Source organism: Sphaeramia orbicularis, chromosome 8 (genome assembly GCF_902148855.1).
Source record: "Sphaeramia orbicularis chromosome 8, fSphaOr1.1, whole genome shotgun sequence".
NCBI classification, from domain to species: Eukaryota; Metazoa; Chordata; class Actinopteri; order Kurtiformes; family Apogonidae; genus Sphaeramia; species Sphaeramia orbicularis.
In genome coordinates this window covers 42,080,454-42,092,502 of record NC_043964.1, presented here as the reverse complement: position 1 = coordinate 42,092,502, position 12,049 = coordinate 42,080,454, and the positions used below count along the sequence as shown (strand labels likewise).

At 37.7% G+C, this 12,049-nt stretch overlaps 1 protein-coding gene across 16 annotated transcripts in view; it reads left to right on the top strand.

Annotated features, from left to right (window-relative positions):
• Positions 1-4,550, top strand: part of LOC115423569 (interferon-induced very large GTPase 1-like) — a 59,354-nt gene extending 54,804 nt beyond the window's left edge. For all 16 annotated transcript variants that reach the window (XM_030140443.1, XM_030140429.1, XM_030140428.1 and 13 more), the window contains one exon: positions 1-4,550. This exon is cut by the window's left edge and continues 897 nt beyond it. In XM_030140443.1, coding sequence (XP_029996303.1) covers positions 1-3,924 — 3,924 coding nt within the window. In that variant the 3' untranslated portion in view covers positions 3,925-4,550.
• The last annotated feature ends 7,499 nt before the right edge of the window (positions 4,551-12,049 follow it).

The following is a 12,049-nucleotide window of genomic DNA, read 5'->3' as shown; positions in this document are numbered from 1 at the left end:
CTTGTACCAACGTTGGATAAAACGCATGAGAGTTTTGCCATGATTGCAGGACTTTTGAAATCTCCAAAACCTCTAATTTGCCTCATTGTTGATGACAGTTGTGATGCAGTGGAGAAAAAAAAAGGCAAATATAAAATGGGCCTTAAAGATAAAAGCCTGTCAGATGTTTCTGAAAAGCTAAAAAAAATCATTAGAAACATTTTGTCTGGTCCACATGAATCATTTCAGCTTAAAACCATGGCCAAAGTCTCTGGAATCCGAGTGGATGAAGATGATGAGCTCTGCCAAAAGGGGAAGTCTGCTGCCAAGAAAATACTGAACCTGGTTCAGGGGGTGGATGTTTCAAAGATCAAAGATACATTTCTTCCATGTCAAGGCAAACTGTGGCATGACTGGTGCAAAATAAACAGAGACTTGTATCACCTTAAAGGAGATCGCCTTGAGGAGGAGAAATGTAAAAAGAAGAGAGAACTGGAGAAAAAACGAGAAAATCAATGCACTGTTTCCTGTAGTGAAGTGATGAAGTCGTTTACTGAAAGCCTCTCATCTTTACCTCCAACAGAGAGAGAGTATTTCCTGAAATGGACTCAGATCTTAGTCAATGCACTTGCCACAGAGGATCTTTCTTCAATTCTCCAAAACTATCATGAAAAGTGGTCAGAGGTTTTGTTATTGAAGAAGAAACATGACAAATCTGATCAGTTAAAACTCAAACAAACTGAACTTGAACAAATATCATCAAAACTCCAGTCAGCAACATTTGGTTTGGAACACATCTTCAGAGAAATGGGACAGATCTATGAAGCCCATGAATGTCTGCACAAACCAACACTGAATAAACCGACTGACTGGTCTAAATACCCGGAGCTGGCTGCTGACCTGATGATATCAGGGTACCCAATGGAGCTGATGGATGGAGATGCAGGTCATGTGCCTTTAACATGGATCTCAAGTCTTTTAGTTGAGGTCATCAAGAAACTTGGCGACCGGAGGATTTTTGTTTTGTCAGTTTTGGGCGCACAGAGCAGTGGAAAGTCTACGATGCTGAATGCCATGTTTGGACTTCAGTTTGCTGTGAGTGCAGGCAGATGCACCAGGGGTGCCTTCATGCAGCTGGTCCAAGTATCAGATGAGAAGAAGAGAGACTTTCAGTTTGACTATGTTCTTGTGGTGGACACTGCGGGACTGCGTGCTCTTGAGCTGGAGGGTAACTCCACCCTTCACCACGACAATGAACTGGCAACTTTTGTTGTTGGTGTTGGGAACATGACTTTGATTAACATCTTTGGAGAAAATCCAGCTGGGATGGAAGATGTTTTGCAGATTGTTGTTCAGGCTTTCATGAGGATGAAGAAAGTTCAACTTTCTCCAAGTTGTGTGTTTGTTCATCAGAATGTTGCAGATGTTGCAGCTGTAGAGAAAAACATGGATGGAAAGAGACGCCTGCAAGAAAAACTTGATGAAATGGCCCGACTAGCTGCCAAAGAAGAGGTTTTTGAAGCTGAGAGCTTCAATGACGTCATTTCGTTTGATGTGGAAGAAGATGTGAAATACTTTGCTCAGCTGTGGGAGGGAAGTCCACCTATGGCTCCTCCAAATCCAGGGTACAGTGAGAGTATCCAAGACCTGAAGAGCCTAATCCTCTCCAAAGCTTCACAGTCTGTTGGAGTGACTCTCTCTGAGTTCAAAACCAAAGTTCAGGACCTCTGGAATGCTCTGATGAATGAAAACTTTGTTTTCAGCTTCAAAAACACACTTGAAATTGCTGTTTACAGAAAACTTGAGGTCCAGTATGGGAACTGGACCTGGGACCTGAGGAGTGAAATGTTGACCATTGAAAACCAGTTACACAACAGAATAGAAAATGGAAACCATGACCAGATTGAACTCAGTTATCTTTACAAAGAAATGAGCAAGAAATATGAAGAAGTTAAAACTGCAATGACATTTTACTTTGAGGATGATAAAGATAAAGAAATACTGGTTCAGTGGCGAGGGCAATTTGAAATCAAAATCAGAGAATTTCATGATGAACAGATGAGAAGACTCAAAAGAAAACTGGATGAGGTTATTCAACAGAAGATGGCATGTAAAAAGCTTGATGAGAAGAAGACAAAGTTTGAGAATGAACTGCTGCAAAAGAGCAAAGAGCTCGCTCTTAAGTTAAAAGACAAAGTAAATGATGAAGAGGAACTTAAACATCAGTTCAACTGTGTTTGGAAGGACTGGGTTAGTGAATTAACCAAAGATATGAAACCTATTGAGGACATTAAGTTGGAAGAGGATCAGTTCAAGATCCTTCATGAGTTGGGCATCGAAGAGAAACATATTGATGAATCTAGAGCCAGTAAGAGCTACGAACAAATATCAGAGCTTGGAGATTATAGTGGTTATGTATCTTTCAACAGGCGTCAAGATCACAGACACCGGCAGAATCAGGAAAATGAAGGAGAAAAAAAGGTCTTGAAAAAAATTCAGGAAATGGTTGAAAAGACTGTTATGAAAACAATAACAAATGACCACAAGAAATCTCTCCAACATGAAGACCAAACCCTGATCAGAAACTTCATTGATGATGTCAAAATGGTTTGCCTTGATTTGATTAAGAGTAAACCTGTTGCAACAAGAGGCTACAGTCCTACGTTCTTGCAAGAAGTTGCCAAAACTGTACAAGATAAAGTGACAGAGTTTGACTCACAGTGGAGATATGCTCTGAAGAAGGAGTTTACTGTTGATCTCCTGTTGTATGTGTTTGACAGAGTAAAACCTTGTCTTTTAGAGTCTCACAAGAAGTTCACGATGAATAATGATGCACGCACATATTTAGAAAGTAAGAAAGGTGAATATTACAGTGTGTTCAGGAGCTTCTGCAAAGAAAACTCATCTGCTGTTGTACTTGGAGAACTGATCTGTGAAAAACTGAAGGGTTCCATTGTTGAAGCCGTCTGCACTAAGACTGCCATCGATCTTGCTGGAGAGATGAGGTGTAGTTTCCCAGCATTCAGTGAGAACAGGCTGAACTTGGAGAAACATGTGTTGAAGTCACTGGCAGAGAAAGAGATCTTTAAAGATTACATCACCTACATCTACCAACCAAGGACACATGTTGAGAGTTTCATTAAAAATGAAGTGAACAAGTACATCTACATCGACCACAGAGAAAAAGCACAGAATATACTCAAGAAAAATCTTGATGAAATCAAGAATCAGATAAGTCGAGCTTTATTTGATGCTACCGAAGAGGTGAAAACACAGCAAGGAGACCTGGAAATGTGGCTGCAGAAATTTTCCAGTTCACTAACAGATGTGTTAGCATTTTCTTCCATTTATTTGAAAAACTTTACTGATGTGAAAGATTTTGACTTTATGAAAAAAGGAATTGAGGAAAGACTTTTACCTGTCATTGAAGACATAAAAAAACTCTCATTGGATAAAATGAAGGAATTCAGGGAGCAGCCTGATCAAATCCTCATTGAGCAGCTTTGTGACTGCTGCTGGGAGACGTGTCCTTTCTGTACAGCTGTTTGTACAAACACTGTAAAAGATCACAGTCCTGACAAACACAGTGTCCCTTTTCATCGTCCCTCTGGGATTAATGGATGGCACTTCAAAGGCACAGTGGAACTTTGTGTTAATTTCTGCACAACTAACGTTGCCAGTGATTGTAAATTTTATCCCCGTCATGACTCAGAGGAATTAATTCCTTTTAAAATGTATCAAACTGCTGGGGGGAAATATGAAACCTGGCTGATCACAGCAGATGGATCCAATCTGACATACTGGAAATGGTTTTTATGTCGATTTCAGGAAGAACTTGAAGAACATTACCAGAAAAAATTTCAGGGCAGAGGAAAAATTCCCAGTGACTGGAGAAAATACACAAAAGAAGCAGCTATCGAAAGTCTGGATGAAATGTACAAATAAGAAAGAAAGAAAGAAAGACAGAAAGACAGAAAGAAAGAAAGAAAGAAAGAATTTAATTTTTGTACCAGAGAAAAAAGAATTCCTGATCTATAGACATACCACGATGTCCATCCGTCCAACATTTTTGCCCCAAATTATTGAAAATTATTGTAATTAATTTACCATGAGAAAAACTGAAAATTGATTAGAAATGTAAATATAGGAGAACAAAAGGCCTGTTTTTTCAAACAAGGTAAGATCATCTTTTCTGTATTCACATTATTGATAGTTCTTCAGATTGGACCACTGACTAGTTTATCATGGATTCATTATTCAACCATGATTCCGACTCAAACAATACAATGATGTAAATATCTCTGATGTGTTTATTTTGAATATATGGATAAATGTTGGCATCATTTTCAACCACTTTGATGATTATTGGAATTATGTTGTGGTTTCTTTGATTTATCCTATTTGCTATTAGCAAATATTGAAATACACAAAACAAATGTTGACTCAGTAGAGACTTGGAAATAGTTATGCTTATGTAAAAGGTGCTGTAAAGACACTTGGGTAAAAAAACAAACAAAACAAAACAGGCACCCCTACAATTTTTATTTTATTCTTTAACTATTTAAATTTTTCTGCAATTCATCTGTAATGCATCTGGTTCCATTATAACTCATTTGAGTTGAGTACAGTTCCTTATGCTGACCAATCGACAGGACATGTCACACAATGGTAGAGTAGGCTTATGCACTGGAGGAAGAACAATAGAAATCCTCTGTGACATAACAGCACAACACATGTGTTCGGTCTATTCTTCGATCACAGGTTGGTAAACGCAAATAATTGAAGAGTACAATATAAACTGTAAGAGATGTCCGAGATTATTTTGTAAGAAATATGAGACCTAAAACAGGTTTTGTAAAGATATTTGTGTTAAATTTGAGGTCATGTTGTATTAGCTAACCTGCTAATGCTAACAGTCAAAATTATGGAGAGTGCAGCTGGGGTGGTGCTCACCCTGATGTCAGGAACTATTTGTTTACTTTATCTGAAGACATTTGTGAAACGTTTTTCATGCAATATGGCATTTACTGGTTTTATTTGTCAACAAATGTGCTTATTTTGGGTTTATAACCAAATACCAGAAATGCTACTGTAAAACTGTATTAGATACAGGGTGGTCATGTTAATACCATTGTTAAGAACAATGCTTCCTACTGGACATTTATGATAGTGCCTAAAATGAATAGTTTAAATATTAATTCATGATTTATTGTTAAAAATATACACATTTCTATATATATATATATATATATATATATTTTTTTTTTTTTTTTTTTTTTTTTTTTCAAAGAGATTTAAAAACTAATTCATTTGATGTTAAAGGTAATTTGTTCGAAAGGTTTAAAGTACACAGTAATGTTACACTGAAAATTGTGGTAAATGAACATGATTGTATTTTGTTTGACAGTGATGTGATCAGGCAGTAAGAGAGAAACTATGGACACTGGTAGTTAACAGTAGTCAATGTGTGGTCTTTTGAATGATTTGTGAAGAACAATAAAAATCCTCTGTAATGTAACAGGACAAAACATGTGCTTTGTCTATTCTTTTATCACAGTCTTCTATCACAGGTGTGCTGACTTCATACACACCTGTATGAAGTCTCCAGGAGGAGATGTTGCCTCCTCCTGGACCACTACCCAGGGGAGCAACTACTCTATTGTTTATTCAAAGGCAAAGTATGTGACATTTTCCCAAATAAGTAGTGCAGAAATGCAGAGACATGACAAGAATGAGGCAGAAACCATCTCATCTTCCGACTGAACCGTCCCCCTCAGATGAAAACCCCCCGTCATCCTCATCATCCCCTGGTGCTTCAGGTGAATGAGGGGGGTCAGAACTCACCATTGTTGCCTGTAGTGGCCAGCCGGGCATTGTTGGACGGGTGTTCAGGATGCTGGTGGTGAAAATCCCGGATGAGCTGAGCATCCAAGATCTGTTGAGCTGGAACCCATGATCTCTCCTCTGGACCATATCCTTCCCAGTCAACGAGGTACTGAAGGCCCCTCCCTTCAGTCCAGCTCCAGTTTCAGTGTCCACCATTACAACTAAATAAATCTAAGTGTAGCGCCAGGGGATGTATGGCAGTACTTTATAATCATCAAGAAACGATCGACAACGCCACCTGGGGAGAAGGCACCGGGACTTGTATCAGTTTAACACTTATACACAAGAAGGCTGCGTATGTTTGGACAGATAAAGCAGAGGATGTGATCAATTACAAAAAATTAACTTTATTTTATCACAGCACTTTAAAAGATAGGCCTATTAATTTTGTCAGAATTAAAATTCAATAATTAAAACATTACATCCAGAGAATAACATTAAGCAAAACAACAAAAGACATGACGTTAAGCAAAGCAACAAACCACAAACAAAAATGCAAAGAAAATAAAATCACAGCAAAGATGCACAGCAGAAATCAAGCACAGCAAAATTAAGCACAGCAAAATACAATGGAATAAGCAAATAAAGAAACATGCAAAGACACCAACAACAAAATCATGCAAAGTAAATCAAGCAACAAAATAACACACTCATGCAAACTTCACTCACCCAAATGTGGAATAAATCAAACTAGAAGAAACCAAAAACAACAAGAAAAGCACTCGGAGAGCGCAGACCTCCACCAAGACAAATCTGCCCCCCCATCACCACCAAAATTTAATCATTTCTTCCTTGTGCCAGTATGATCATTTCCTGAAAATCTGTCCATAACTTTTTGAGTTATCTTGCTAACAAACAAACAAACACGCAAACAAACACATAAACACACAAAGCAAAGTGATCCCAATACCTCCTGGCCGAGGTAATAAATAATTCTCGGAGGTCCGCTTTAACACACATGTAAAAACTATGAAGGCTGATGTTGAAGGGCTGATTTGTGTTGGAATTGTTATGGAAAAAATATTACTCTACTAATTCGTCTTCAATAAAGAAGGATAAGTTCAAACGTTCAGTGTCAAAGAAATCACTTTATTTGGAGCTCCATAGAAAGAGATATCACTCAGACAAAAGACTGAGACGGTCTGACCCCAAAAATACAAATCACACTGTAGTCTTCTGTCTCCCATGACAAAATTATGATGTGTGGAAAGTGTTTTGGTTAGTGTCAGGAACTTAGAGATAAGACCCCTGTGAGAAATGTTGGTTTGGCCTTCTACTCTGGACAAAACACAAAAGAGGTCAAAACTGCTCTATAATACACAGTGACATGAATATATCTGAAATAGAGTTAGAAGCCTATATGATATATGAAATATATGAAAATATATGGATATAAGTAATTTTGCCATTACAGAATAATTAAAACTTCTGCATTTGTGTTGGAAAAATTAAAACTTCTGCATTGGCATACGGTCAGATATGAAGACTGGTCAGGGATTCCGTTTAATGCTTTATTTTCTCTTTAGCCAGATTATTTACAGATGGAATAGTTCAAGTGATGACATGGACAGGATGATTTGGATGAGATGATTTTAAATCTTCAACAAAGGGAAACAATAACTGTATTACTAAAACAATTCCAAACATATTCAAGGATATTCAACTAACAATAACACAAAATATAACTCACTCAGGTATGCATCTATCCAGTCAATGCATTCAAGTCTTTGTTCTTCAGGCCGCATGCTCCCAGTCAAACAAAGGAAAAAGAGGATGGTCAGGGCCTGATCCTTCCTCTTAAATGGTTGGGTGGGGCCTGATAGGTGAGGCGAGGTCCTGCCCCTCCCCAACCAGGAAGTGGAGTTTTTAACAACACGTTTGCTGGTTAGAGCGCTGCGGCATGCGTGCACCAGATGCACAGTTGAAAGGACGGGGGTCCAAAAGGTGACACTCGGCGTAGAAACCCGTTGAAACACAGGTGGACAAAACAACGGCACCTTTGAGGAAGGCAGAGGCAGCAGCCACAAACCGGGTCAAGCGCTGTAGGTCCTGGATCTACATGAAGACAGGAGTTTTAGTGACTGGCTATACCAGTAAACTATACTGGTTCAGGTGTGAGCTTCTTACCTGTCGGTGAAAGCATGTGCACGTGTGGGCAGCAGAAGGAGGAGGGGCGCCGCAGGAAAATCAGAGCCTGGTCCCAGCAACAGCCTAGGATCTAATATGTAATTTGGGGTCAGCGCGGGCACGAAGCCCAAATCAACATGACATCGAGGAGACTTACCGGAGAAAGAGCTCTGGCAACCAAAGCCGGCCACAAGCACTGGTTGAAGAACGATGAGGAAGGGGTGGGTGACAGCCGCAGGTAGACCCACAAGTAGTGATGGGTCCGGCAACACCGATGCGTCAGCGCATGCGTCTAGCTCATAGGGCAAAACCCCGTGTCGGTGCGCGTATCGCTTCAAGAAAGTCACGTGACCGATACAGGACCTGTTTTGGAACTGACACTGACGCGCCAAACTGTGTTCATAAGGAAGCGCATCTGTCAACGGGATGCATCTGCCAAAAGAATCTCTGATCTTTGCGGTTCATCATCAAATTCGTCAAGAATTATGGAGCAGCCTCAAGCCAAAAGAAAGGTTTTTGCCGTGTGGGACCATTTTGATCTCATATCAGAAAATAAGGGATTTGTTTGAATTTCCTTGTTTCATCCTGTTCCTCTCAGAGTTTCCACTTGATCTGTCTGAATTCAAATTCATTTCAAAGTGACTCTTAATTTACTATTCATATTATTTTCTGTAGGTTAAATGTCGCATTTTGGACAGAACTTTCCTATTTAAACAAAAGCACCTCCTCAGTGCTGAGGCATTCTAGGGCCAGGCATGACAATGAAGTCCAGATCCACCAGGACAAACTCAGCTGTACAGCCATTCTACAACTGACTCACAGTTGCTTTATTGATAATTAATTCCTATTAATTTATTCTTTACTTCATTTTTAACCATCAAGCTCAAAACGTTGGAAAAACTTTTTTTTTTTTTTTAATTTGTAAAAAAAATAAATAAAAAAAAATCCCAGTCCACAAGCATCCTCATTCACAACACATTCACTTAGATTTTCACATTATGATCCATGTTCACATTATTTATTGACTGTATCTAAAAATATCAAAGATATTTTAAATTTAAATGAAGATATGAAATAATGCAATATAAAATACGATGACTTAAATTATATTATTGTATATACTAGGTCATCAAATCAGTGTCAGTTGAGTCTGTCAACTAGGTTGCCTGTAGGGATTTTGAAGGTCCAGCAGTTGTCAGTATTCAGTGACACAGTATCAACACAGTATCAATACAGTTTGGCAATGTGTCGAAATGCTTCATGACGCCTCATCTACCCATCACTACCCACAAGCAGCTCTGGCTGGGTAATAAGGTAAGCAGAGGAGGGAGCAATAAAGCCCCAACCACATGCTGATCTGTAACACGCTGCTCCCACGAAACCCACCTGAGACTGAATGATGATATGTGGACTACCCACTATGCCTTATAGGCTCTGTCGGTGCCACCCACGAATCACCTGTCAGGTGCACACTGACATGCCACACAAGAAATCCCTTTCTTTAGGAAAAAGCACAGATCTTATGGTTGGTGTGGTGTTGTCATAGTGACATAAGTCTGCCGTAAATCAGTCCAGTGTTCTCTGACCTGACCAGGGAAGCTGGAAATAGCATTTGGAAATAACTTATGGTGCTGAAATTGTCATTTTAAATTGCAGAATACAATCAGGCAAATGTGTGTGTGTGTGTGTGTATATATATATATATATATATATATATATATATATATATATATATATATATATATATATATATATATATATTTAAATTTTCCAAGGTAATGCAGAAAGTCTGTTCAGCACCTTTAACTATGTTAAATAAATATTCTAATTGGCTGTTATTTTGACATTGTTCACTTTTTTAGTCTTGAATAAGAAAATGAAAATGCAGACTGGATGACTGATTACTCATTTTATTTATGAGTCAAATAAGGCAGCCACATTCTTAAAATGAAAAAGCATTTTTGCTGATGCATTTGAATTTTCGAATTCTAGATTTCAAATTGAATTTTGGTAACTATTTACTGGGGCATGTTTTGAAAATTAAATCTCACATGTGTTTTTCTTTTTAATTAAATAAAAGAATGAGCGGTCTTGAATAAGAAAATGAAAATGCAGATTGGATAATTTATTAATAATTTTATTTATGAGTCAAATAATGCAGCCATATTCCTAAAATGAAAAAGCATTTCTTCAAATGCATTTTAATTTGGATTATGGTAACTAATCGCTTCCATACAGTCAAACACTTACTAAATGCTTCTGTGCTAGCCATAGGGCTAACTCTTTGACGTGGGTAATCTGTTTTATTTGGAGTATTGTTTCAATCCCAAACTAAGGGCATTGTAAGGTGAGACTGAAATGGTTCTGTATGGAGTTTAATGTTCATGCTGGGGCCTGGATTCTAAAAGTAGAATACTGTGAATGCAGAAGGCTGAAGAAGCTATCACTGAACTGTTAATGCAGAATGATGAAGGAATTCAGGAAGCAGCCTGATCAAATCCTCATTGAGCAGCTTTGTGACTGCTGCTGGGAGACATGTCCTTTCTGTGCAGCTGTTTGTACAAACACTGTAAAAAATCACTGTCCTGACAAACACAGTGTCCCTTTTCATCGTCCATCTGGGATTAATGGATGGCAATTCAAAGTCACAGAGGAACTGAGTGTTGATTTCTGCACAACTAAAGTTGTCAGTGATTATTTATTCCGTCCCCAACCTGGCTCAGAGAAATTCATTCCTTATAAAATGTATCAAACCACAGGAGGAGAATATGAAACCTGGCTGATCACAGCAGATGGATCTAATCTGACATACTGGAAATGGTTTTTATGTCGATTTCAGAAAAAACTGGAAGACTGTCATCACTTAAAATTTGAGGGCAGTGGAGAAATCCCCAGTGACTGGAGAGAATACACAAAAGAAGAAGCTATCCAAGTCTGGATGAAATGTACAAGAAAGAAAGAAAGGAAGAAAGAAAGAAAGAAAGAAAGAAAGAAGAAAGAAAGAAAGAAAGAAAGAAAGAAAGAAAGAAAGAAAGAAGAAAGAAAGAAAGAAAGAAAGAAAGAAAGAAGAGTTCTTGAAAATTATGTGGAAACTGCCAAAAAAAACATGGCTTGAAACTGATGTATTCATATTTCATGAAACTTATTTTACTTGTTTTTCTAAATGTGATTCTATGTTTGAAAATCAAAGTACTGTATTTCATTTTTAATTTTTAAAGACATTGCTAAAATACAGATTGAAGAGTGGCAAGATTTTTTCTTTGAATAATTAATACTTAGATATAGTGTTTTCTTTATAGTTACATTGTGTTCACAAAATGTACAGTTTAAACCTGTCATTAATGTTAACAATGAAAAATAAGATGGAAAAATAATTTGCTCCATACTCCTGTAGTCCAGTAGTAAATTGTCATGTGTTGAAGAACAGCTATCATTAAAGTGTCTGAGCTGTCAGGGGAATTATTGTAATGAATCTACCATGACAACAGCTGAAAATTGAGAATAAAACGTCAATAGCAAAGCAAACGGTCTGTTGTTTCAAACAATAAGGGAAGATCTTCTTTGCTACATGTATGTTATGGATAGTTCTTCAGACTGAACCACTGACTTACTATTTATCATTGATTCATTATTCAGCCATGGTTCAGACTCAATAATGATCTAAACATCTGTTTGATATGTTTATTTTGATTATATGAATAAATGTCAGCATTATTCACAACCACTTTGATGATTTTTGTAATTATGTTGTGGTTCCTTTGTTTCATCCAGTTGGCTGTTTGCAAATGTTAAAAAACAAAAATCAAACGTTGACTCTGTTATTTATTCAAAGGCAAAATATGTGACTTTTTCCTACATGCCTAGTGCAGAAATGCAGAGAGATGACAAGAATGAGGCACAGTCACTTTGTATTTATACTGCTGTGACATACTTTATCATTAACAATAATTAATAACATTCATTGAACTTCTTTTCCATCAGGAAGCTCCACCTCAAATATGTCTCAGGTCAGCTTTAAAATAATCTGAAAGAAAAAAAAACATGGAAGAAGAGTAAT